Source organism: Trichechus manatus, unplaced genomic scaffold (genome assembly GCF_000243295.1).
Source record: "Trichechus manatus latirostris isolate Lorelei unplaced genomic scaffold, TriManLat1.0 scaffold00088, whole genome shotgun sequence".
Taxonomy (NCBI): Eukaryota; Metazoa; Chordata; class Mammalia; order Sirenia; family Trichechidae; genus Trichechus; species Trichechus manatus.
The window spans coordinates 621,218-649,132 of record NW_004444024.1 but is presented as its reverse complement, the minus strand read 5'-3'; the positions used below and the strand labels follow the sequence as shown (position 1 = coordinate 649,132).

General features: G+C 46.3%; 1 protein-coding gene across 3 annotated transcripts in view; it reads left to right on the top strand.

Annotated features, from left to right (window-relative positions):
* PGAP2 (post-GPI attachment to proteins 2) overlaps positions 1–27,357 on the top strand; it is a 30,886-nt gene extending 3,529 nt beyond the window's left edge. The window contains exons 1-7 of one of the 3 annotated variants that reach the window (XM_023736508.1): positions 393–405; positions 9,469–9,489; positions 12,749–12,923; positions 25,727–25,979; positions 26,111–26,217; positions 26,647–26,755; positions 26,963–27,357. In XM_023736508.1, the coding sequence (XP_023592276.1) occupies positions 12,759–12,923; positions 25,727–25,979; positions 26,111–26,217; positions 26,647–26,755; positions 26,963–27,093 (765 nt within the window). In that variant the 5' untranslated portion in view covers positions 393–405; positions 9,469–9,489; positions 12,749–12,758 and the 3' untranslated portion in view covers positions 27,094–27,357. Of the gene's footprint in view, positions 1–346; positions 406–6,848; positions 7,107–9,468; positions 9,490–12,155; positions 12,924–25,726; positions 25,980–26,110; positions 26,218–26,646; positions 26,756–26,962 lie in introns of those variants that run through there. The other 2 variants (XM_023736507.1, XR_002824923.1) reach the window with 2 other exon arrangements.
* Positions 27,358–27,915: the final 558 nt, after the last annotated feature.

Here is a 27,915-nt window from a genome sequence, read left to right as displayed (position 1 = left end):
AGTGCTTCCTCCTCAGTCCACTCCCGTTCATGTTAGGTAGGGTTACATGGGTGCAACACTAGTGGGCTATCTCATGCACTAGGCAATATGGCAGTATTCACTGTCAACCCCAATTTTGTCAGATGAGAATGTACAATCCATCCTATCAGGCCCTTGGGAATTCTGGTATACAGGTTCAGGGGTATAGTTGCAGTCTCTTGCTTAGGGATCACCCCTGCTTCCGGCACCCGCACCTGAGTCCCCGGTCCTGAGACTGCAGTATCCAGCAGAAATAAAATAATTTTAGATGATATGGGGAAGAACTGTACAGTGGCATCAGCATCCTCCCCCACCCCCTCTTCCCCAGATCCACCAGAGAAGCATAGGAATCTGTCCAGTGGTGATCTTCCCTTTGCCCTTCTCATGGTGAGTATGAGCACACACTCATGAATGTGTGTGAGCCAGCCCTTCATGCCTTATTTCTCCCTGTTTTAGATAACAGATGTTTCAATTGCCCATTCCAATTCTCTATCAAACCATTACTCTTAAGGTGTTATGCAACATGGTATGTCCATTTAATATGATGTTTTTTGGCCCATTGCTTCCCCTGTGAGCTGTAAAGTATTTTTGTTGGTCAGATGAAATATAACTTGTTGGCCCCAATTGGTACAATATCTTTTGTTCCAATCCTTTAATGGTGTTTTTGGCATTTGCATCTGTCATGGGATATACAAAGCCCAGTCCAGAGTAAGTATCTATTCCTGTGAGGACCCACTTGTAACCACCTGGTGCCACTGATGTCATTGGTCCAATATAATCAACTTGCCAGCTATGTGCATGGCCTTTCCCCCAGGGAATCTGCCCCATAGCCATCTGCAGCCTATATCTTTCTTGCTGGCAGAGTGACCCATGTCTCTTGCTCACAGACAGAGCAGCCCTTATTGGCATTTTGTAGCTCAGAGGGTGCAAGTAATTGCCTTTCAAATGATGTGTATTGTGCTGCAGCATCTGGAAATTTTCTAGTCCAGAATCCCAGTGGTTGCTGTAGGGCAGCATTCTCAGGTTTTTGCCATAAGCTCCAGTCTGCATACGCATGTCTGGCAGATGCCTCCAAGATCATGTCTGAATGCGGATCATAAAGGCCTAAAGGCAGGGAGAGTGGTACTCCTTTCTGTAACTCAGACATAGCCTGCTGTTGATCTGGCTCCCGTTCGAATGCAGTTTTCTTCCAAGTGGTTTTATGGATGGGGGACAGCAATATTTCCAGATGTGGAATATACATTCTACAAAAATCCAAATAAGCCAATCAAACGTTGGGTTTCCTGCTTAGTCTTGGGAGTATATAGCGACTACAACTTATTCTTTGTTGCCTGTGGAATGTCATGGGTGACTCCTGCCCAAGTTGTTCCCAGGAATTTCACCATTTGGGCAGGGCCTTGGATTTTTGCTGGATTTATTAACCAGCCTGTGTTGGTCATATGGGCCGCCACTGTATTCATATCAGTCCTAGCCTGTTCTTCTGTATTTGATATTAACATAATATCATCAATGTGATGTATCATTACACTTGAGATCTGCACCAAGTCCAAGTCTCTTCTAACCAAACTATGACAGTAAGCTGGTGAATTCAAGTAACCTTGTGGCAATGCAATAAAAGTAAATTGGGATCCTTCCAGGTGAAAGCAAACTGCAGCTGGCTCTTTGCCAGGATTGGGATTGAGAAAAAGGCATTTGCAAGATCAATCGCTGAGTACCAGTCTCCTTTCCAAATCTCGTTGCCATTGAGTCGATTTCAACTCATAGCTACCCTATAGGACAGAGTAGAACTGCCCCATAGGGTTTCTAAGACTGTAAATCTTTACAGAAACAGACTACCACATCTTTCTCCTGCAGAGCGGCTGGTGGGTTTGAATCACTGACCTTTCAGTTAGTGGCCAAGTGCTTTAACAACTGCATCACCAGAGTTCTTTCCAGTCTCCTTTAGCCTGCTGTATTTTCTGCACAATTGAGATCATGTCTGGAACAGCTTAAGCCACATGTGGCACTACTTTATTTAGGGCTCAGTAGTCTGTTGTCAGCCTCATAAGCCATCTGCCTTTTTCACGGGCTATACAGGGCTGTTATACAGAGAATTTGTTGGCACCAACCCTCCAGCCTTTAGCATGTCTTTAATCAAAGCAGTAATCTCCTTTTCTCCACCAGGTATCCTATACTGTTTCAATTTAACAACTTGAGTGGATTTGGGCAGTTCTGATTGTTCCCATTTAGCATACCCAATCAATACTGGCCTAAGGGCAGACTTACAGGCCTTCAGATTTACAACATCAGGTAGAGGGAGTGTTTCCCAGTTAGACATAATATACATACCAATAATACATTCAGGTAAGGGAGATGCAACTACTTCATACAAGATCTATTTAAGTGTTCCAATTCTCATGCAAACTTTCACCTTGGTATTGCATCCCCATATCTCCCCAGTCTAACTTTAAACCCCTTCAAGATTTTATTGACAGGTTTTGGGATTACAGTACATTGGGCTCCTATGTCCAGGAGCCCCAAGAAGGTCTCTTCCCCACCCCTGGGCCATTTCACCCACACATGTGCATATGGCCTCGGGTCCCTTGCTTGAGGTTGAGCCAGAAGACCCTGGCCCCTCTTAATCCTTATCTTGATCAACTAGCTGAGCCTCTGCTTCAAATGGTCCCAGGTAGGAATTCCCATCATTAAGTTTGTCCCAACTGGAGTGAATAGAATAGACTTGTTTAGCCCTCTTTAATGTTGGGGACCAATAGGAGTTTCTGTTGGACCACCCAACCTCCCGTAGTGCTGCATTTGAACCTTTGTCTCAACTCCATCAATGTCTGCTATATTCATCCCATTTCTTAGTAACCATCTAAAAATCTGTGCTGCTGAGCTTAGTTTTTCCCCCATTGCCTCTTCCCATTCTCCTATGAACCACCCTCATGTTTCTTGCATCTGTAAGACCCATACGGGAAGCTGTGCCAACAGATCTGACAAGGCTTCTTGGATTATTGCTTTGTTTTGCAGTAGCAAGGTTACATTGGGTGCCCATATAGAAGGGGTCCCTTGATTACCATATCTGCCATGACCTGTGTAAGGAACATACTCATGGGATGGCTATCATGAGTACCATAAAGCCGTTCCAGCATGGCTTGCATAAGCAGCACATCAACTGCTTTCTCTGGAGCATTCCATTGGGTATTTAGAGGGAGAGAGGGGCAGTTTCCCTTCTCAGGATAAACGAATCTCACTGCAAATTTTACCCAGTTCACCAGGCTGGCCATCCCCTCCGGGTTAACCTGCTGTGTAACTGGATCCTGCATCATCTTTCGTGACTGTTCCATAGTGAGTTGTGAGTCTTGCATCAACCCAAACATACTCTTCCATTCTACAGCATTCAAAACTAAAGACACTGCCCCTAAATTAGTCACTCCCACAATCCATTTTAGTAATGGTACCCCAGGAAACTGACGATACCAATCTACAAATTAAAGCAACTCCTTTACACTACACCCCCTGGTTTTAATAGTTTCTTGGTTTTGCCTATTCTCCTCCTGGACTACTTTCTTAGTGAGCAGCGGTGTAGGGATACTTCCTATTGTCAGATACAATTTTCCCTTTGCTGGTTGGCCCTGAGACTAGGAGAAGTAGCTCCGACCTGACTGAATTTGGGCTTGATTCAGTGCTACAATCCGCCCCTACTTTCTTTTTCCCTGCTATTGCAGCTATTACTGATAACAGAAACTGTATTTCCATATGCATCCAACTAGCCAATTCCTCAGGAGTTAGATCTACCACTGTTACTTCCCATGAATAGCTTTTGCCTCGGGTAACTGATTGCAATATAACAGTTGCCTCAATCCATGGGTGTTTTTTATCCTATCCAGAAACCAAAGGTTTCTCATTCTCCCATTTATCCCCTTTTTTCCAAAACCACATACTCCAGTGAGTCTGGGCCATTGCAGTGAACCCCACCGTTCTGACACCAACCATCTGTGCTACAGCACTCTCTACTTCTATGCTGGGTTTGATAATTTGTTACAATGGCCACACGGAACTCACAGACCATACTCATGATTATTAGGGACTTAACAGAGTAAAATTCAGAATCAGGATCAGAAATGACTCAGGATACAGTACTTCAATCAGGACAGCTTCTTCTTGCCAGGCCCAGTTGGGGGCCTCCTGAGCTGAAACAAGGAAGACAGCAAGAGACAGCCTCCAGGCAACATGAGAGGGCAGTAACCAGGAGACCAGCCCCAAAGGGCTGTGGTGGGGCTTGCTGACCTACTGAGCTAAGAGTTGTAACACTTGCCCAAGAAGGCTCCCAGCTGGACCCAGAGAAGGTGTGTCTGACCTCTGCCTCATAGGAATCAGCCTTGGGCTATTTATGCTGATAATGATTCTTCCCACTTGTGAAGTTAAAGGAGCTCAGAGGCAGCCTCATTTTACAAGTGTTTAGTTGGAGCCCTGGTGGCACAGCTGTTAAGACCTTTGCCTGCCAACCATAAAGGTTGGCAGTTTGAATCCACCAGTTGCTCCTATGAGGCAGTTCTACTTCGTCCTATAGGGCTCCCTACGAGTTGAAATCGACTCAACAGCAACGGAATTAGTTCTGGTTTATAGCTGAATTTTTAAAAATCCTGTCTGAATATCTTTGACTTAACTAGATAATTTAGTACATTTACATGTAATGAATTTACTGTATACTCAGGATTTTATCTAACATTTTATACTTTTTATGTGTCCCTCCTAGTCTATGCTTCTTTTTCTCTCCTTTTTTTTTTTTTTGGTAATAATTTATTGAGGTCTAGCTCTTTGCCAGGTCTTTTTTTTTTTTTTTTTTAATTGAGGTATAATTCACACCATAAAATACACCCTTTAAAAGCGTACAGTTCAGTGGTTTTCAGTATATTTACAAGGTTGTGCAGCCATCACCACTAATTCCAGAATATTTTCATCACCTCATAAAAAAACCTTGGACCTATTAGCAGTCACTCCCCATTCCCCCCTTCCCCTGCCGCAAACTACTAATCTACTTCCTGTCCATATGGATTTGCCTGTTCTGGACATTTCATAGAAATGCAATCATATAATATGTGGCCTTTTGTGTCTGGCTTCTTTCACTTAGTATGTTTTCAAGGTTCAACCATGTTGTAGCATGTTGCTGTACTTCATTCCTTTTTATAGCTGAATATAGCTGGGTATATCACATTTTGTTTATCCATTCATCAGATGGGCTGTTTCCACTTTTTAGCTATTATGAGTAATGCTGCTATGAACATTTGTGTACATGTTTTTTTTTTTTGTGGACATATGTTTTCATTTCTCTTGGATATATACCTAGGAGTGGAACTGGCTAAGTCATATGATAACTCTATGCTTAACTTTTTTAAGAACTGCCAGGCTGTTTTCCCAAGTGGTTGCACCATCTTACATTTTCACCGGCAACATACAACGGTTCCATTTTTTCCATATCCTTGCCAACACTTCTTATTTTCCGTTTTTTAAAAATTATAGTAATCCTAGTGGGTGAGAAGTAGTATCTCATTGTGGTTTTGATAGGCATTTCTCTAATGACTAAGGCCATTTGTATCTATGCTTTCTTGCATTCTTTTGGATTATTCCATTTTTATTCTTATGTCAGTTTGGAAGTTAAATTCTCCTTTTCTAATATTTTAGTGATTAACTTAGAAATTACCACTGCATTCTTACTAAAGTGTTATATTAATCAATATCTTTTTAGGAAGGGTAGAATTTACTGAAACAGGGGAAAGAAAGCGTTCCAGGCCACATGAACAGGGAGAGCAAAGGTATGGCATCAGGCAAGAGCTCAGTGTATCCAGGAGTGCAAACTGGGACTTCATCCTAGAAGTGATAGGGGAGCCACAGAAAGTACTAAAGAACAATGAGGATTAATTACTATTTGAGGTAGAGTAGGGCTGGGGCAAGATGGATGAGCTTGGGTTGAGTAGTTCAGAGCCATTAAAGAGGGATATCTTTGCCTTGAAAAAGATCTTTGGGAAGAACAAAGAACTCCTCCTCAGTAAAAGAAGATTTCTCTCCTGAGACTGCCCAGGAGGCAGGGGCAGAGCTTGGCCTGAAGCTTTCGCCACATTTACCTGCTTATATCCCCTCCTCTTTACCTCTTTCCATCCTGTGCTTCCCCCTGCCCAGCAGACTTTCTTCAAAAGCCTTTCTTGGAAACCCTAAGCCTTTTCTTGACATATTTAAATTCTGCCCATCCTTCAAATCCCAGTGCAGTTCAATTCAAATCAACATTTTCCGAGTTCCTACTGTATGCCTGGCCCTGGGCTAAACTGAGACTTCCAGAAATGAAACAGAACAGGCAGGATTCCATCCTAACTAATCTCCAGGGAAAGTGGAGATAGATAGGCAACAAGTTATTTTGCTGCATTGTTGTCAGAGCTCTAATAAATGTGTGATGGAAGGCCATTCAGTGCTGCCTGTGGAGTGGCATGGTGGGCAGAACATGACCTTATCTAGGGGAAGATAAGGACAAAGTTTAGCAAAGCTTTCTTGGAAGAGAGGCCTGTAGCTAGAATGTAAAATATATGGTTGCTAAAGTAGAGGATGGCCAGATATGAAGGATGTTGAATACTACCCCAAGGAATTTACTCTTGAGCCTGAAGCCTGGGGAGTTACTGAATAATTTGCAGCCAGGGTAGGACATGGTCAGATCTATATGTTAAGAAAAGCCAATATGGCTGGAATATGGAGGATAATGGATAGACATGAGGGCAAGGAGACCAGTGAAGGTGGTCTCCTATAGGAAGCTTTCCTGGACAACTATATCCTACATTCACTTCTCTTCTGCTGCCCCCCAGCTCTATGCTGTCACTGTGATACTGGAGGCTGGAACATCCGTATAAACAAACTGTCTGCTTGGGGTGTTTGGTATGTATGTGTGGGTTGGGGAGTAAAACAGTGATTGTGGCCGAAGCTGGAAAATGGTCATGCTGTTTCAGGCACAGGTCTCTCTGGGGTACGTCCAGATACCAAGCAAACCAACCAGGAGGGCAGGAGACACTGGAAGGCCTCAACAACAGCAGCAGCTACTTGGACAATGGACAAATACCAATTCAGCAAACACTGAGCACCTACTGAATGTGGGTGAAACTAGATGCTTATTTAACTTCTTTATCTGTAAAATGGCTTTCATCAGAGTTATTGCACCAGATTATTAAGAGGATCAAATAAAAGAGTGTACATAAAGCCCCTGGCACATAGTAAGACCTCATTCTTTCCTTCTGCTTTTCTTCTCATAAGTCAAGGTAGGGGATAGTCTTTCAAACTGACAGTGGGAGAAACAGATTCAGAGGGTCAGTGACAGGGTCAGACATTTCAGAAAAGGCTCCATCAGGAATAGAGTTCAGGCTGTAGCCTACGTGCCTAGTCATAATAACCACCCTGTATTGATTTCTGAATACCACTAAATTACTTCATTTAATTCTTACAACAGCCCTGTCATGGATATTCTTAAAACCATCCACAGATAAGGAAACTGAGGCTCAGGGCTATATGGTGAATTGTCCAAGGCCACTAGATAATTAAAAGCAGGATTAGAGCACCTCATGGTTCAGGCATTGGAGATCCTTTAGAGGCAGGGAGAAGGGACCCAGCCTCAGGGAATGGTATTTAGAGAATAAAGGCCAGGGATGTGCACCCATGGGTTGGAGCTAGACATGCAACCCCAAGGCAGAAATCCTGTCTACTTACTTGAAATTGGTTGGAGGTGGTTCTTTTAGTAAAGTTTTACTAATTATCCATTTGTCCTGGAACCTTAAAGGATGGAGTGGGAGAGAATTCAAAGTTAAGAAAAGTAGTTTTTAGAATAAGATACCTGTTTTCCAAACTGCAAGCCCTTTGGAGTCAGAATGAAATCAGACATCTCTGGTTTCTCCACCATTGTCCAGCACAGGGCCTGCCACAGAGAGGGCCTAGGCTGAGTGAATGAACAAGAGTGAACGTGTGGCCTTTCGAAAGCTAAGAATGTGAGAAAGAATCTGCCCCCTTGTCCCCTTTCTCTTTCATATCCTTGCCTCGCTGTTCCAGGATTGCCTGACAGAGCAGCTTCGAGGCTTTAGTGCTAGCAGGTGTTGGGTGCAGCAGAGGGCCCTGTGTAGCTGAGAAGTTCATGGAATCTTCCTATTTGGGCTTCAAATAGTTTCTATGCATGAATGAATACAGGAACGAATGGATTCTGTTGTTACCAAGGCTACCACCATCTCATCTCAGGAAACCAAAGTTAAATAACATGCCCAACATCACCAGCTAGTAAAGGGATAGATTAGAGCTTAATCCCAGATCCGACTGATTCCAAAGTATATGCCCCGTCTTCAGTACCCCATGATCTGCCAGGAGTACAGATTCCGACCTCCTATCTCTGCTCCTCCCTCACCGGCAATGGGACTGTGCATCTGCTGTCTTCTGAGTCCTCTCCTTTGTAAAAAGGGCCATGTTTACATAGTGCCTGATGGACGTTGATACCATTTAGTTGTACTAAGCATTTTTTTTCCCCTTAAGCCAAAGGATCATTGTGCAGTTTTTGCTTTTTTTTTTTTCTAAAAAAAAAAAAAAAAAGTGAATGCATGAAAAAGAGCTCTGCCAAATTAATAAACAACTTTGAGTCTCTGTTTCCCCATCTGCAAAATGGCAATTATAGTGATTAAGATGCTAGACTTGAATCCTGGCTATGACAATTTACTATTGTGTGAGGATGTAATTTCCCTTCTGTTTTCTATTAATAAAATGAGGATATTAATAGTATCTATAGGATTTTTATGAGGATTAAATGAGATAACACATAAAAAGTAGAAAAGTACCTGAGGCATAGTAGGTGATCAGAATGTGTTATTACTGTAAGGATTTAAATGGGGCAGATGTGGTAGTAATATGTCTAGCTCAGAACTCCACCCCCTGCAGGTGCTGACAACCAGCGGGAGAGATTACTAGCCCCCTCACTTTCCTTCCCTGTTGGAGTAGGATAGTCTTTGCAAAGGCAGCCAGGGGTCCCCACAAGTTCCTTTATGAGTCAGGAAGGATCTGGGTGGGGAGAGAACCCTGGGAGCTGGTTTCTGGGGAACAAGCTTCTCATGATGGGGAGGGACCAAGGGTTGGGGGCATGAGATCCTCTCCTTGTGCTGTGTGGGACAGGACACCCTCTCCTGATCAAAGGCGGGAACAACTCTGGCCCAGGGTTCCTGTGGGCGAGCTTCACTGGATCTCACTACTTGCTAAGTGCTCTTACCTTTGTTGAAAGGCACCCAGCCTGCTCTGGTGAGCAAAGTTTGCGGAGAGGTACCAAGGCTGGCACGAAACTGGCTTTTTGTTTCAGAAGGGTGGGGGCTGACTAATCTGGTTAGAAAGGAGGGGGGCAGGAGAGACTGGGGCCAGGGAATAAGAGCAACTGGGGCCTGTTGAATTAACTTTATATTCTTTCAACAGGGGATGGAACGCAGCTGAGAGGTAAGGTGACAGGATGGCTAGTCCAACGTGTCAAACCTAGGTGTCCGGGGGTTTTCTGGCAGCCCCAAGGCAGTCAGAATGTAGTGGGGTAGACCAGGGTTGGAGACGCATGGCATGAAGGGACACAGATTAAAGGGAGACCCGGGAATCTGGCTCCCCATTAGCGGGGAGGAGCCAGCAGAGGATCTGGGCAAGGCTTCCTCCCCAAGTTCCGCCCCAAGCGCGCCAGCCCCGCCCCGGTCGTCACCGCTCCGGCCCCTGCGGCTCTTCCCCCGCAGGGCTGGGGACCCCTCCCCCCGACCCCTCTGCTCCGTCCCCCCGCCCCGACTCCCCCCGGCTCCCTGCCTGCAGCGGCGCCGCCTCCTCGCTGACGCCTCTTGGGTGAGTATGTTGATGCGTGCGCCGGATCAGCGGGCAGCCCCACTAGGGGAGCTCAGCCACGCGGTTCGGCCTCTGCAGAGCCGGGCCCGAAGTGTTGAGGTCCTGGTACCTGTCCCCCTCACGCGCACACGCCGTATCCCAGTAGCTGCCTTCTTCCCTCCCCTTCTCCACCTCGGGGATCGATGTGCAGAGATTGAGCTCTTCCAGCCACGCTTCTTTACTTCACAGGGCCTCCTGGTCAGGATTCTTCCTAGGTGTGCAGGATGGAGATGTGGGGGCCCTTGGAACGTCACAGACTGGTTTCGAATCCCAGCTCTGCTTATTATTAACCTGTGACCTTGAGCAAGTTCTTTAACCTCCCTGAGCATGTATAAAATAGAAATAAACAGGTTACAGTGCCTAACTTATGGAATCATAATGAAGAATAAAAAGAGACAGTGTATATCAAGTGGGTGCTGAGCGGGGTGCCTAATACTCAGTAACCAGTTGCTGTCAGTGAACTCCAACTCATGGAGTCTCTGTGTGTCAGAGTAGAACTGTGCTCCATAGGGTTTTCATTGTCTGATTTTTCGGAAGCAGATCGCCAGAACTTTCTTCCAAGATTCCTCTGGATGGACTCAAACTGCCAACCTTTTGGTTAGTAGCTGAGCACATTAACCATTTGCACCAGACACTCCTAGTAGCCATTAAAAAAACAAACCCATTGCCATGAAGTCACAGCAACTTATCGGACAGAGTAGAACTGCCCCGTAGAGTTTCCAAGGACAGGCTGGTGGATTCGAATTGCCGACCTCTTGGTTAGCAGCTGAGCTCTTAACTACTACGCCACCAGGGCTCCTAGTAGCCATTAGGCACTCAGTAAGAATGGATGTGGACTAGAGACCAATAAGATCTCTATGGACCTTTGGAGATGAGGTAAGGGTATTCCTTAGAAAGCAGTTTTCAGCTAAATAGTACCTATGAGGAAGTTAGAGCTGTCCAGGGATTGAACAACTGCCGTTCTGGTAGTAAGCTCCCTGTGCTGAGATCTGGAAGACCAGAATGACCAAGTTGGAAGGGTCTTAGAAATAATCTAAACTACATGATTCCCATGTTGCACAACTGTGGAAACAAGCCTAGAGTGGTTAGGTGACTTGCCCAAGGTCACACAGCTAAAAGGGAGGGATCTGGAGCCCACTGACCTCAGGAAGGGATTTTGGGAGGGGGTACTTGTGATGCTGCAACCGCATTTGGGCTAGGTAGGGGAGGTGTTCCCCTTCTAGGGCCCTGAGAGACTTAGTCCATTTGGGGATGATCCATGGAATATGTTTTATCTGGGAGGGTCACCAGAGCCACTTCCAGCTCCCCTGGGAGACGACCCCTCACCCCTAAAAGGAGAAAGGAGCTTGAACTATTGGGGCAGGCTGCCTGATCCCATCTGACAGACAGGTGAGTGGGGGAAGATGGATGAAAATATAGAAGCATATCCACCTGGCTGGTTCCAGAATGCCAGGGAATGCCAGGAGGCTGGCCTGACTTGAGGTCATTGCTCTTCTTGAGGGTGGGGCTAGAGGGGAGAGTCAGTCTAGGGTGTGGCCGGGAAGAGTTTGGACTTGATCTGGCAAGGTCCTGTAGCCCAGAAAGGCAGGTTCTTTGTGTATATGGAGCCAGGCTTAGTTTGGCAACAAAAAGCCTAAATTCCAGGGATAGCTTTACCTTCAGCTCAGCATGTGGCTTTGAAGAAGGAAGGGCCTTTCCCTCTCTGTGTCTTGGTTTCTTATCTTTACAGTGGACTCAAGGCTGAGCTGATTCACCTACATAGGATTTGTTTTTCACCTTTCTTCCTCTTATGGAGTTGGTACTCCTCCCTCCCTCACCCTAGTTTTAACCTGACCTTTCTGCCCAGGCTCTGACCCAGAGAGGGAGGGGTCAAAGAAGGCCAGAGTTTTAGTGTGCGACTCTTCATGGGCCGCCATTTTCCCAGTGCTGGCTCTTCTGTTTGCTGTGTGGCTCCAACCACGTTGCTGCCCCTCTATTGGCCTCAACTGCCTCTCCTGTTCACTGAGAGGGGAATGGGCTAGGATTACTGGTGTATACTCAGCTACTGTAGTTCCTGACCTTAGATGTCCTTGTCCGATGGGGGAGTCACAGTCCTCAGGAGCCCTCAGTTGGTCTTGGGAGGGTAGTGGACAGGCCCTGGGTACCCGGAAGCCTCCAGAAGCTGACCAAGCAGCTCTCTTCAGCAAACAGCAAGCTGAGGCTAGTGCCAGGCCTGATTCTGCAAAGCCTTTCACCCTCAGAGCACGTGAGGCAGCAGGCAGGAACAGACAGGGAGTTGAGCTTCTATCATCTTCCATGGGGCTCCTGCTGCTGTGGACTGTAGTGTAGACACACAGAGTACATGGAGCCTGGATAAGGACTGAAGGTGCAAGAGGGCTGTGGGGCCAGTGGGTGAAGCACTAAGATCTGATGAGAGATCCTGAAACCTGGAAGATAGGCCTGAGGCTCAAAAACCTGGGGGAAGAGATGGACCATTCTGTCCACAGGTAGGCTTTAAGGTTGATTGCTGAAATAAGAAGAGACTAGTTAGACTAGCTCCTATAGTCCTAAGCCTGTTAAGGCAGGCATAGGGGTAAGGAGAAGGTTTCCCAATCTGTTCAGACTTCTTCCTAGCACAGATTTGGTCCATTCTCTTCCCTCGGAAATTGAGAGTGAATGTTCTCTTGAGATTCCAAGTCAGTCTTCCTCATCTAGGCCAGGAGCTGTCTCTGGGACTAGGTGGCCTCTTCCTCATACTCCCCACTCCATAGCACAGCCAAGCTTATGACTGAGCACAAGAGGTGGCTTCACCACTGAGCCCCAACCCTGGGATGCTGACAGCACACCACTCCATTCCCAGGTCTGACAAGATGTACCAGGTCCCACTGCCGCTGGACCGGGATGGGACCCTGGTCCGGCTCCGCTTCACCCTGGTGGCCCTGGTCACGGTCTGCTGTCCACTTGTCGCCTTCCTCTTCTGCATCCTCTGGTCCCTGCTCTTCCACTTCAAGGAGACAACGGCCACACACTGTGGGGTAGGGCTTGAGGAACATTGATACCTCATATTCAGGCTCATCTAGATCTTTTTTTGGATCCTAATTCTCTTGTCATAGGATTATCCAGCTTTCCCCTGGGGTTCAACAAACATACTGGGTGCTGGGGGGTGCCTGCAAGCTGAGGTCTCAAGAATTGGCTTCCTTCTACCTTCCATGGAGGCCACAGGGGGCTGGGGTCACTGAAGTTGGGCATCCCTAGAACCCAGAGCTCAATCCATACTTCCTGGTGGGGCAGATTCAGGAGTCTCAGGGTTTTCTGGATGGTGGGGAGTGGCAGAGAATAGGACTAGGCTAGAGGGAATTTTGGGCCCCTTAGTGTAGCACTGTGGGCTTGTGCCTATCTCTAGGGAATATGATTCTCTAAATATATGAGTGTAACTGTGAGGGATGTGACTGTATTTAATGACTTTGTGTGGGGTCTGTGTATGACAGAGACTATATCTGTGTTTGTCTGGATGGGGACCTGATTATGTGTGTATATGTGTGTTCTGGTGTGGGCCACATGCCCTCTGAGGTTCCATAGGTGGCCAGGCACCCTCTAGACAGGGATATGGGGTCCTGGGCTAGGAAGAAAGATGTGAGTTTTTTCTCTGTAGGATCTTGGAGTAAACGGGATGAGACCTGTGTTGACCTCTGTTCTCCTAGCTCATCCACTGACTCTTTGTATGACCTGAGACGCAGAGGCTGGGACTTAGTTTCCCCCTGTCTAAAATGAGGTTGATAATTCCTACCTTCTTCCTTCCCAGGGTGAGTGTCAAGCTCCAGGTAAAGGGAGGATAGGAAGGTGGTTTGGGAAATATGAAGGGTGAGGAGCAGAAGGAGGAATAGGAGATTGTCAGGGCAGGAGAGGATGTTACCCTAGGGGCTTAAGGTGGAGAAGAAGCAGGGCCTGGATGTGGACCCTTGGACTAGCCTCAGAAAGAGCTCTGAAGGCCGCTAGCCAGCTGGGCTCCCCACCTTCCTATAAAGAGCATCTGCTCCAGAGAAACGGCAAGGACTGGCAGTGGGATCTGGCAGGGAGTATGGGGTGGAGACCCGTTTCTTTTGTTCATATGACTTGAGGTTTCCCCTTCTCCTGATTTGTCACTGGGCAGACGTGGGCCTTGAGCTGTGGGCAGCAGGTGTGATGATCCCTGGAGCTGGGAGCTGTCAGAAGGAATAGGACTGGAAGAAAAGGGAGTGGCCAGGTGATCAGACGGGGGCAGTCAGAAAGGGTTTATCCAACGACCTTCCCTGACCTAGCTCTCATCTCAGATAAATGCACCAAATGTTGCCATCACCCTGGCCAACTCTTATTCATCTGCAAAGTCCTGCCCAGGTGTGCTCCTCCAGAAAGCCTTGCCTAGCCTCCTTAGATCAAACTTAATCACTCTCTCCTCTGAGTGTCACAGATAACACAGTTCCTTGTGTTATCTCTGGCACAGTTGCATCACATTATATTTGTGTCTAGCTTCCCTACCAAGGTGCTTCTTGAGGGTGGGTACTGCATCTGAGTCAGAAAATAATTGTTGAGTGAATGTATAGGATCCCAGCTCAGTGCCCAGGGAAAGGGAAGGCATGTGCAAGGCAGTCTTAGTCCCCAAACCCACTGCCATCGAGTTGATTCCGACTCATAGCAACCCTGGCCCTGTCCAGTAGAACTGCCCAATAGGGTTTGCAAGGCTGTAAATCTTTAGGGAAGCAGACTGCCACATCTTTCTCCTGTGGAGTAGCTGGTGGGTTCGAACTGTCTGCCTTTCAGTTAGCAGCTGAACACTTAACCACTCTGCCACCAGGACTCCTTAATCTTAGCCACACAGAAAATTATAATGTGTGTGTGGCATATGGAGTTAAACAGAGCTGCTCTGCTCTTTGTGGCTGACTCCGAGGGTTTATGGGATCGATAACCTTAGCATACTTGGCATACCAGTTAAGGAACTAAGGCATAGGTAGTTGCTGGAGGGGTACCTGGCCCCTCTGGGGCAGGACTAGGTCCAGTCATATGACCCTAGAGGCCTTTTGTCCACATTCCCTAGGACCACCCCATTGAATCTATCTGGATATTTTAATATATGCTCTGACTTTCTCACCCAGAATATCCCAAAAGTGGCTGACCCTAGAAATAAAAGAAGTAACCTAGTCTCACTCACCTATAATTAGATGACTTGCCTCTGCTTGCACCCGGTGATGGGGAGCTTCTTTCTCCCCAGGCAGCTTATTTCCAAGGAGGGTTAGTAACTAACAGTTAGCAAGCTCTTTCTTACAGTGAGCGTACACTTTCCTTCTGTGACTCTCTGCTCTGGCACTGGCTCTGCTTTGGGGGCTATGAAGCTGCTCTCTCCTCCTGACTTCAGGCCAGCTCTGTAGAGATAGGAAGACAGTAATGGGGGTCCCTAAGTCTACTCTTCTTAGGTAACACATCTCTAGTTCTTTCAGGCAACCATCACAGGACATGGTCTTCAGGCTCCTTCCTCCTGACTGTGACCCTGGACTTGGCCCAGCTGGTAACTATCCTCTCTGCATGCTGGGCCTTGATCTGGGCATAGGACTCCACATGGCCTGGGCAGTACAGTGAGGACAAGACAGTGCCCTTCCTATTACTGACTGTTAACCACCAACAAACCAGTTGTGGGCAAGTTGATTCCGACTCATGGTGACCCCCACCATGTGTTTCAGAGTAGGACTGCTCTCCATAGGGTTTTCAATGCCTGTGATCTTTGGGAAATAGATCTTTTTTAGCGCCTCTGAGTCGACTTCAACCTGCAACCTTTCAATTAGCAGCCAAATGTGTTAACTGTTTGCACCAGTTAGACCTCTGTTAATACAGGCTGAGCTTCCATTAGCTGTTTCTGCACAGGCTGGACACTGACACCTCATATCCAGGCCCATCTAGATCTTTTTTGGATCCTGATTCTATTGTCACAGGATTAGCCAGTTCTCTAGTGGGGCCAAACATACTCTGTCCTGCTCCAACAAAAAGGGGCCAGTTTTCCTGTCTCTAAGTGGCTTCCTTTGCCTTAGTTGTGCTGATTTCCCCTATATTGTGTATTGCCTTTCCCTTCACCAAAATTAACACGTCTGCTATCTAGTTAATGGTTTTCCCTCCCCACTTGATAACCCTCAAAGATTGTTTCTTTCTGTGTGTAAACCTTTTCTTGAGTTTTTATAATAGTGGTCTCATATAATATTTGCCTACTTATGATTGACTTATTTCACTCAGCATAATGCCCTCCAGATTCATCCGTGCTGTGAGAGATGTTTTGTGTATTCATCTTTGTTCTTTATCATTGCATAGTATTCCATTGTGTGTATGTACCATGGCTTGTTTATCCATTCATCTGTTGATGGTACCTAGGTTGTTTCTGTTTTTTCACTATTGTGAATAATGCTGCAGTGAACATGGGTGTGCATTTATCTATTCATGCGATGGCTCTTACTTCTTTAGGATATATTCCTAGGGGTGGGGTTGCTGGATCATATGGTATCTCTCTTCCTAGCTTTTAAGGAAGCGCCATATTGTTTTCCATAGTAGTTGTACCATTTTACATTCCTGCCAGCTGTGTATGAGAGTTCTAATCTCCCCACAACCTTGCCAGCATTTATTGTTTTCTGTTTTTTTTGGTCAGTGCCATTCTTACAGGGGTGAGATGGTATCTCATTATGGTTTTGCTTTGCATTTCTCTAATGGTGAATGATGGAGCCCTGGTGGCACAGTGGTTGAGAGCTCAGCTGATAACCAAAAGGTTGGCTATTCAAATCCACCAGCTGCCCCTTAGAAACCCTGTGGGGCAGTTCTACTCTGTCCTGTTTGGTTGCTATGGGTTAGAATCGACTCGATGGCAATAGGTTAATGGTGAATGATAGCGAGCATCTTTCTATATATTTGTTGGCTGCCTGAGTGTCCTCTTTGGTAAAGTGTCTGTTCATGTCCTTTGCCCATTTTATGATTGGGTTGTTTGTCTTTTTGTTGTTGAGTTGTTGACGTTTTCTATATATTTTACAGATTAGTCCTTTATCAGATATGTCGTTGCCAAAGATTTTTTCCCCAGTCTCTTGATAAAGTCTTTTGATGAGCATACATATTTAATTTTTAGGATGTCCCAGTCATCTAGTTTATCTTCTGGAGTTTGTGCTTTTTTAGGTATGCTTGATATTCTATTTATGCCATAAATTAGGGTCCCAGCGTTGTCCCTATGTTTTCTTTCATTTAGGTCTTTGATCTATTTTGAGTTAGTTTTTGGGTATGGTGTGAGGTATGGATCCTGTTTCATTTTTCTGCAAATGGATATCCAGTTTTGCCAGCACCATTTTTGAAAAGACTATCTCTTCCCCATTTAATGGACTTCTACCCTTTGTCAAAGATCAGGTATCCGTAGGTGGATGGATTCACTTCTGGCTTCTCAATTCTGTTCCATTGGTCTGTGTGTCTGCAGTACCAGGCTGTTTTGACTACCATGGCTATATAGTAGGTTCTGAGATCCGGTAGTGTGAGGCCTCCTATTTTGTTTTTCTTTTTCAGTAATGCTTTACTTTCCTTTCTGTATAAAGTTGGTGATTAATTTTTCATCTTGTTGAAGAATGTTGTTGCAATTTGGATCAGGATTGCATTGTATCTATAGATCGCTTTGGGTAGTATTGATATTTTCATAATGTTAAGTCTTCCTATTCATGAGCATGGTATGTTTTTCCATTTATGAAGGTCTCTTTTGGTTTCTTGCTGTAATGTTTTGTAGTTTTCTTTGTATAAGTCTTTTATGTCCCTAGTTAGATTTATTCCTAAGTATTTTTTTTTTTTGGAGGGGGTTATTGTAAATGATATTTTTTTCCTGATTTCCTTTTTGAAGTTCTCTTTGTTAGTGTAGAGGAATCCAACTGATTTTTATATGTTAATCTTGTACCCTGCCACTTTGATAAATCCTATTAGTTCCAGTAGCTTTCTTGTGGCTTTTCTATGTATAGGATCATCTGCGAATAGGGATAGCTTTACTTCTTCCTTACCAATTTGGATGCCCTTTATTTCCCTTCCTTGTCTTACTATTCTAGCTAGGATTTCCAGTGCAGTGTTGAATAAAAGTGGTGATAAAGAGCATTGTTGTCTGGTTCCCATTCTCAGGGGAAATGCTTTCAGTCTCTCTCTGTTGAGAATAATGTTGGCTGTTGGTTTTGTATATGTGTCCCTAACTATGTTGAGGAATTTCCCTTCTATTCCTATTTTGGTGAGTGTTTTTATCAGGAATAGGCTTTTGTTGGTGGTGGTGGTGGTAGTTTTTTTAATGACCTCTTCAATTTTTTCTTTTGTTGTAGGTCTGTCCAGATTTTCTACCTCAGTTTGTGTTAGTTTAGGTAGGCAGTGTGTTTCTAGGAATTTGTCCATTTCCTCTAGGTTTTCAAATTTGTTGGAGTATAGTGTTTTGTAGTATTTTGTTATGATCTTTTCTATTTCACTTGATTCTGTTGTAATGTCACCCATCTCATTTCTTATTTGGGTTATTTGCATCTTCTCCCTTTTTTCTTTTGTCAACTTGCCAGTGGTTTGTCCATTTTATTGATCCTTTTAAAGAACCAGCTTCTAATCTTGTTGTTTCAATTGTTTTTCTTTTTTTAATTTCTGCTGTAATCTTTATTATTTCCTTTTTTCTGGCAGCTGTGGGCTTCTTTTGCTGCTCTTTCTGTTTGTTCAAGTTGTAAGGTTAAGGTATTGATTTTTGCTCTTCTTTGTTGATGTGTGTGTTTATTGCTTTAAATTGACCTCTGAGCACTGCTTTTGCTATGTCCCCAAGGTTTCGGTATGTTGTGTTTTCATTCTTGTTTGATGCTAGGAATTTTTTAATTTCATTTTTAATTTCTTCTATACCCAGTGGTTTTTAAGCATGGTGTTGTTCAGTTTCCAAGTATTTGATTTTTTTTCTTGTTTTTCCTGATACTGATTTCTAATTTTATAGCATTTTGATCTGAGAAGATGCTTTGTATTATTTCAATATTTTTGAATTTATTGAGGCTTGCTTTGTGGCCTAGGATATGGTCTATTCTAGAAAATGATCCACGTGCTCCGGAGAAGAATGTGTACTGTGCTGCTGTTGGGTGGAGTGCTCTGTATATGTCTATGAGGTCAAGTTGGTTAATCGTGTTATTTAGATCTTCTTTGTCTTTGTTGAGTTTTTTTCTAGTTCTGTCCATCACTGAAAGTGGTATGTTAGAGTTTGTTTTATGTATTTTGGAGCTCTGACCTATAAATATTTGTTATGGTTATGTGTACTTGGCAGATTGATCCTTTAATCATTATATAATGTCTTTCCTTGTCTCTTATGATGCCATTTGATTTAAAGTCTATTTGTATCAGAGATTAATATTACCACTCCTGTTCTTTTTGGTTACTGTTTACTTGATTTTTACTTATTTTTTTCCATTCTTTGATTTTTAACCTACTTATACCTTTGTGTCTAAGATGTGTCTCTTGTAGGCAACATATTGATGGGTCATGTTTTTTATCCATTCTGCCACTTTCTGTCTCTTGACTGGTGTGTTTAAACCATTTACATTCAGTGTGATTATCAACAGATATGAATTTATTGCTGTCATTTTGTTATGCTTTTTTTTATGGTGTTGACAGTTTCTTTATTCTGCTTAATTTTCTGTGCTGAGTTCTTTTTGTTCATGGATTGTCTTTTCCTTTGTTTTTGTCGATTTTGTGTTTACTGGGTCTTTTTGATTTTCTTCTTTATTTTGGTGGGTAGGTTTGTTAATTTTCTTTGTGGTTACTGTGAGGTTTACCTTTATCATCGTATGTTTAAAACAGTTTGTTTTTTTTTTTTTTTTTAGTATCACCTTGACTTCCTCTCCATATGGAAGTTCTGTAACTACACCACTCGTTGTCTCTTTTTGTTTTGAGGTTGACGTTGATTTAAGATTGACATTTCTAGTTCCCTGTTTTCAGCTTTGTAGCTTTATTTTAATTTTGAGAGTTCTTCGTTTGGGTTGGTATCTGAGTGATTTGGTCACGTGTCTTGATTTCAGGTTGTTATCTGATGTTGGTTCTCTGTCCGAAGGACTCCCTTTAGTATTTCTTGTAAGGTTGGTCTGGTTTTTACAAATTCTCTTAACTTCTGTTTATCTGGAAATGTCCTGATTTCACCATCATATTTGAGAGACAGTTTTGTCTGGATTTATAATTCTTGGTTGGCAATTCTTTTCTTTCAGGGTTTTATATATGTCATCCCATTGCCTCCTTGCCTGCATGGTTTCTACCAAAAGTGAGAGCTTAGTCTTATTGGTGTTCCTTTGTATGTGATATTTCATTTTTCATGAGCTTCTCTCAGAATTATTTCTTTGTCTTTGGTTTTGGTAAGTTTGATTATGATATGTTTTGGTGACTTTCTTTTGGGTCTCTCCTGTATGGGGTTCATTGAACTTCTTGAATGAAAACCTCCTCATCTTTCATGATATCAGGGAAGTTTGCTGCCAGCAATTCTTCGAAAATTCTCTCTGTGCTTATTCTTGTCTCCTCCTGTTCTGGAATTCCAATCGTGCATAGATTGTTCCCCTTGATAGTGTCCCACATAACTCTTAAGCACTATCACTTCTTACCTTTGCAGAGCGTTCCAGGATTTATGACATGGCCTTGGTGATCCTGGGAAGGCAGTGTGCTGGGGCAGGCGTGGAGAGCTGGGCTTTGTGGGCGGGAAGGCAGGCCCTGGAAAGCCGGGGGTGGGACCCTCCAGTCTTAGTTCGGCCTCAGTCTGGCTACAGCCCACAAGCCAAGCCTTGGATCCTTCAGCACCCAGTGTAAGTATCGCTTAGTGCGCCACTCCCAATCCCTGACCCTGAGCTGGACTAGTAGACTGGGTGCTCTTAGTAGAGAGAGGTATGAGTCCTAAGGGGAGATTTGGTCTTAGGCCTTTTAATTCAAAACTATCTCTCTCTGCCCTGCAGAAGGGAATCAGCATGAGGGGTCCGTTTATGTTTCGTGGTAGTCGAGGGTGGAGGGGGATGGTTCTCTGCCTGGAGGGAGAGGGGACTGGAAGAAGCCTAGCTCCCTAAGTCTGACCTGGACAGAGGCTACCTGGGTCTGGCACAGCACAGCAGGCTCAAGCTGAGTAGGGATGTTTCCTGTAACCCTCAGATTCCCCCAAACGTTGGGTTGGGTGACATAGTCCTTTCAGAGGGGAAGGAGATGAGGGGTATGGGTCTCTTTAGGCAGGTACCCTGGTATCTTGGGATCAGTTTACTGCTGGCCTGAGGCTTGGATCATTCTGAGCCTAGGGGCAGGATGGCTGGCAGCCTGTGGCCCCATTAAAAGTGGCACTCCCACTGTTCCTTGTTGAACCTGGGTGAGGAGCAGGAATGTGGTCAGACAAGGTCAGTGGGAGGGCTTTGCCAGTCTGAGCTAAGGGTCCTTTGTCTAGGTCACTTGGCCTGAAGCAAGCCTTAACTTGGAGCCTTAAGCTGTCAGGTGGCAAGAAGCCTTAGTCCTAGTGTTTGATCCTCACATAATTCTGGGCTACAGACTCCTCTTCGGTGGAATGGGAATAATAACCCTCCAAACTCTGAGAGTGTGACCTAGGTATGAGGGTTGTGAGAGTGACATGGGCCATCAGAGCTCCCATGTCCAGGCTACTGAGAGCCTCTATTCTCCAGGCTCTTCAAGAGGTGGACCTACAGGACCAGTGCACCAAGGGGACTCCTGAGAGCTTAGCCTGCCTGTCTCTCTCCATCTCTTGCTGTACCTCCTTCTCTTCTGCACTGTCTTTTTTCTCTTATAATCTCTCTACCCTTTCTGCCTTGACTCTTCCCTCAGGAGCCAGCTCTGGAAAAGGCTCCACTCTTCGAGGCCCAGGTATCCCGTAAGGCCCCAAGTTGTGTCCCTTTTCCTACCTGGGCAACACTTCCCACAGGATGTTCTCTGCGGCCTCCCAGCCCCTGGACCCCGACGGGACTGTGTTCCGGCTCCGCTTCACAGCCATGGTCTGGTGGGTCATCACTTTCCCCGTGTTCGGCTTCTTCTTCTGCATCATCTGGTCCCTGGTGTTCCACTTTGAGTACACGGTGGCCACTGACTGTGGGGTGAGTGCCAGGTGCCCCAGCACCTGGGTCAGGGCCAGGTTAGGAGATGGTGATCAGGTGGAATCAGAAAAGGAGGAGGGAAGATGAAAGTCAGAGAAAGGAGGAAAGGATAAAACAGTAGGGGAGCGAGTCAGAATTAGGGAGCACTTTGGAGGAGAGATTCACAGAGAGTAGAGTCAGAGTCCTCCAAAAGTAGAAGAGAATCATAGAAAGTACAAGTGAGCAGAGAGTGGGGGTGATGGGGAAAGAACTGGGAATGGGCAAGAGAGATCACGAGAGGAAAAAGGAAGACTAGACTCGGAAAGTAGCCTAGACTGAGGAGGTAAAATGAGGCTAGGGGCCAGGAGAAGTAACAGATGGCTTTAGCCCAGGCTGGAGGCCTGACCTTGGAGGATCTCCAGCCCTGCTTCGCGATCTTTAAGCTTTGTTTCTCCCCCTGGCAGCCCCAGGTCCCAAAACCTGTGTTCACTCAGGACTCTGCCAGCCAGAGACCTAGACGGATTTCCTGCCTCCCAGATCAATCCACCAGGCCTTTCCTAAGGGCCCAACAGTAGAGGTTTTCTGTGTCAGAACCATGGAATTGACCATGGAGTTGACCTCAGCATCTCATTCTTGTGAGAGACAATCATAGATACAGGCGGCAGGATGGGATTCCTATTGTGATAAAAGGGACTATAGGGACTGCAGGGCCCAGAGGAAGCACTTAACCCAGCTGGAATGTTGGGGAAGACTTTCTTCCTGGAGAAAGGGACGTTGTTGCTGTGGGGGTGAAGAAGGTTCTTAGTGAATGCCAGGCTGATGACTTTTGGATTTTATTCAGAAGACAATGGGGAGCCATGAATATTTTAAACAGGAAAGGGACCTGATCAGATTTGTGCTTCAGAAGATCATTCTATCTCCTGAGCAGAGAACAGATTTAAGGGTAGGGGCAAGAGTATAGGTGGGGAGACCAGTGAGGAGGTTCATGCAATAGCTCAGGCTATTGGGGAGAAAAGAGCTAAGATGGGGACTGTGACAATAGAGAGCAGGTGATGGAGTCAGAGAGGAGTAGCAGTAGAACTAACAGGAATTGGAGATTTTTGTCCAGTTGGCAACTGGTGGGGGCAGTAAGGTAGATAAAGAAGTCATTCATAACTTGGGGAGACTTTAGTCTGAGGCCAATGGAATGAATATCTAATGGTGAAATCTGAGGTGCTATGATGGGGAAAGGAGCCCTAGTAGTGCAGTGGTTAAGCACTCTGCTGCTAACTGAAAGGTCAGTGGTTTGAACCCACCAGCCACTCTGGGAGAAAAGACCTGATGATCTGCTCCCGTAAAGATTTTAGCCTCGGTAAGCCAATGAGGCAGTTCTACTCTGTCCTGTAGGGTCACTATGAGTCAGAATTGACTCGAAGACACACAACAATGTGATAGGGAAGGGATTTTTTTTTTTTTTTTTACTCTCTCCTTTTATACTATGTAAGTTTCTGATTTACTGCCCTGCACACAGGACTGTTGAACAATGTCCCCCAGGCCAAAGGGTTTCTACTCTTGGGGAAAGGAATTATATGTCCTCATCTGTCAGTCCCCTTAGCTTTGGGCTCATGGGGAGGTTTGGGTGAGTTGTGTACCTGGTGGTGTCTAATAGCACCTGATGTTACTTGTTGCTCGTACAGTTGGTGAGTGGGGAATTTGTGTGCTGGGGATGGGAGTGATTATCTGTACCTGATTATGGATATGTGTGTGTATGTGTGTGTGTGATAGATTAATCTCTGCTCTTAGAATCCCACACCTACCCCTAATCTGAGAGGAGCTTGTGACTACAGGACTGGCAGCCACAGGGCCTTAACTCTTTCTTCCTCCTGAGGCCTCCCCACCAGCTCTGTGTCATCTCTACACATTACCTGTTCCCCAGCATCTGTCAGAGCTCTGGGCCCTTGAATGATGTGGGCTCTCCCAGCCAAGCCTCAGATGCTGGCCCTGTTCCCTTTAAAATAGCTGAAATTGAGGCAGGAGTTTTCAGAATGAACATTTCAGGGAGTGGAAGGGACATTCCCACTAACCCCAGTCAGGTAACCAGAAAGGCAGAAAAGCCAAATGAGGAGGCTTGGGTGGCTCAGAAGTATCAGACGAATATATGGTACTGCCCCAGATGCAGGCCTTCCCATGCTCAATGGCCATGTAGCTCTTCAAGGAACTTCGTCTTCTGAAAGCCACCACTTGTTGTACCCCCTATATGCCAGACAATGCCAGATGCTTTACATATGTTATATTTGTATTTACAATCACTCTGCAAGGTAGGTGATATTATCCCTATTTTACTAATGAGGAAATCTGAAGCTTAGAGAGGTGAAGTGACTTGCCCAAGATCATCCAGCTAATAAAAGCAGAGCAGGAATGCAGACTCAGATTTGTATAGCTCCAAAGCCTCCGTGCTGCCTCTTTACTGATAACTCAAGAAGTTGTGAGTCTGGTCTCAAGCCATGGCCTTGAGAGTAGCACCCCCTCTCCATGAGCTCTGTACTTAGCTGCTTCTGACAGTGCTGAGGGGAATCCACCTTTTTTTGTGGAGGCTGGAACCCCTGACTGGTCCTTGCCCACGTGCCTCCTGCCCCGTGAGCTGCATTAGCATTGCTTACCTCCCCAGAGCCTCCAGGTACCCATTCAGCACCCCACTGGGAGAAAGGAAGGAATCTTCCAGAATTCCATCTCTGAAGACTGTCACTCCATAGTCAGAGCAGGGTTGTTCCCTTGCTGGGCTCTGGCATCGCCTGGCCCTTGTCAAGGGTCTAAAAAAGTCCATGGAAATTATGGGCTATGGACTGACAGCTTCTACAGCCCTGGAATTGTTCAGAAATGCAGATTCTTAGGTTCCACTCCAGATCTTCATTTAAACACAATCCACAGGTGAGTAGTATGCACACTAAAGTTTGAGAAGCACTGCTCTAGGCCCTGGAGTCTAAGGGATTCTCCTCGCATCCCTGGCTTTTCTATCCTTATATAAACTACCTTCTCCCCATACAAGCAATACACCAATTCTTTTAGCTATGTGATTATTAACTCTTTCTCCTTCCTTACCCTTAAGGAATGAGGAATTGCAGGCATTGAGAAAGATGGGTGGGGGAGGTATACAGGAATAGGGTCATTTTCTTAGACTATACCAGGCTGGGAGTACCCACTTTCTTAAACATGATCATGGTGGAGGTGTCCATCTAGCCCATCTCCCCCAGGATCTCACAGTACTTCCTGCCACCTTAGCACACCTGTCCAGAGGAATAAGTGGAGCTGGGAGCAACTAGAGGAACAGCTCAGCTGGGCTGTGAATCTAGCACTGTCACAAGGCAGCTCAGATGGTCTGTGGCTCACCTCTGCCCCTGCAACTGAATCAGAGGTCCTACAACCTCTCACAGGCCCTTCTTGGTGGCAAAGCCCTGCGCTGTGGGTTCAGGGAATATCTGAACTCGTCTGCATGGGTGCCCAGCCATGTGCAGGTTCCAGTTTGGGGGAAGATGGAGGAGGCCCCACTGTGCCCCTACACAAATCTCAGGCTGGCTGTGGAATGAGAGCAGAGGATGTTATGCCCAGGACTTGGAAGGGGAGGTTTCCTGGGAGAGCTCTGTGGGAGCCTGAAAGAGGACATCTCGGAAGGGGTGGGGCTGGAGCAGAGCCTTGGGGGATGAGAGTTATCTTGATAGATACAGAGCAGGCTGTCCAGATGGGCAGGGCTTGTGGAGGCGGTGCCCAGACCAGTCACAACTCTCCAGGTGCCCAATTACCTGCCATCGGTGAGCTCAGCCATTGGTGGGGAGGTTCCCCAGCGCTACGTATGGCGTTTCTGCATCGGCTTGCACTCGGCGCCCCGCTTCTTGGTGGCCTTCGCCTACTGGAACCACTACCTCAGCTGTGCTTGCTCGTGCCCCGGCTACCGCCCACTTTGCCGTCTCAACTTTAGCCTCAACGTCATCGAGAACCTCGCGCTGCTAGTGCTCACCTACGTCTCATCCTCCGAGGACTTCAGTGGGTGCCCAGACCAGGGAGGAGAGGGGAAGGGTTCAGGGAGGGAATGCGCCCTGTCCCTCCCCTCACCCTACATTGGGGTTTGGCAACTCCCTGTAATGTGCGCCCCCAACCCTCCTCTCTCTCATCAGCCATCCACGAGAATGCTTTCATTGTGTTCATCGCATCCTCCCTCAGTTATATGCTCCTCACCTGCATTCTCTGGCGGCTGACCAAGAAGCACAAAGTAAGTCAGGAGGTACGGACCTACCCCTAGTGGGGCTGCAGGCGGCCCAGGAGAAAAGCAAGGACATCTGTCCTCAGGATGTGGTAATGGTGAGGTGGGAACTGCAGTTCTAATGGGAACTCTGATGGGTGCTGGAGTTGGGGTTGGGGGTTGGGAACAAGGTGATTGGTCTGAGTCTAGGACTGGGTTTGGGTAGTATGGGGGACTGGAGAACAGAATATATGGAGGCTCTTTTGGGGGTAGAATGAGGATCTGCACCCAGGCAGCAGGGCTGTGAACATCTCCATCATACCTGCTGCCCCTGCCCATGTCCCTTCCCATGACCACTAGTGGGGAACCAAGGGAGGCAAGGCCCAGTCCTTAGGAGCCTGGGCCAAGTTAGGGGAGGCTGCTCACACATATCCAGCAAGCTGCAGGGTGATCAGACAGCCCATTCCCTAGGAGCGAAAATCCTACTGCTGGAAACAGAGGCTCTTCATCATCAACTTCATCGCCTTCTTCTCAGCGCTGGCTGTCTACTTTCGGCACAACATGTATTGTGAGGCTGGAGGTGAGGCCACACTGCGATCCATAGGTGGTCGTAATGGCTGTGGGGCAGTTGTGCTGTTTTCTATGATGGGCAATATGGCAGTAGTCTTGGGGGTTGGCTGCTATTGTGTTCCCTGTGTTGGTCTAGGAATGTAGTGATTTACCAAGAAGCCCCTGATTGGGGTGGCAGGAGAGTCACCTTGCCCTGTTTCCTGTGTCCTCACGACAGTATACACCATCTTTGCCATCCTGGAGTACACTGTTGTCCTAACCAACATGGCGTTCCACATGACCGCCTGGTGGGACTTCGGGAACAAGGAGCTGCTCATTACCTCCCAGCCTGAAGAAAAGCGATTCTGAACCTTTCTCTGCTGGGGAGGAGGCCCACTGCCCAGAAACAAGATGACACCCTGGCCTTCCCCACCTGTGTCCTCTTTGGGCCCTACTGAAGCGAGGTGGTGGGTAGGGTGGAGGGAGGAAGGGCATAGGACAAGGCTTTAACCCAGCCCTGCTGGCTTCTTCTTTCCCTCACTTCCCATATGGGCACAGGGCCTTCAAGCAGCATCACCCCTGCCTGAGAGGACTCAAGAAGCTGTGCTGGCAGGAGAGCTCCACCTTCTGGTGCTAAAAAAAAAAAAAAGTCATGAGGTTCATAACCACATCCTAGTTTTTGACCCTTACATAGCCACCTCTCAGAAAGGTTAGGGACCAGGGAGCAGGGGCCACTACCTGAAATACAGCTCTACGGGGTCATCCATTTGATGTCTTAAGATCTACTGTGCACATCCAGACCTACGGCCACAGTCCCCTGCTTAGTTTGTCCAGGTGTTCTAGTCCTGACTTCACCTCTTTGGTGTGTGCCCTTGGGTATACCCTCCCTTATCTGAGCATCACTGTGTCCATGTGTATACTGGGGAGTGGGGAGGGCTATATGATTTCCAAGGGCTCTGCCAGTCTGTGGTTTTGAGGTCACTTGATGGAGGTGTTAATCTGTATCTGAGTGGTGACCTGTTCCAGAAAAGGAACCCAGCATAGCATTTATTTCCCTTCCCCTCTGAAATTTCTGGCTTACAGACTCTTCCTCCTTTGCAAAGCTATGGGGTGGAGGTGTCAGAGGTACAGATTCCTACTCCAAAATGGGTTCCCTGGTGTCCCCGCATCCTCTCTACTGCCCCAGGCCCT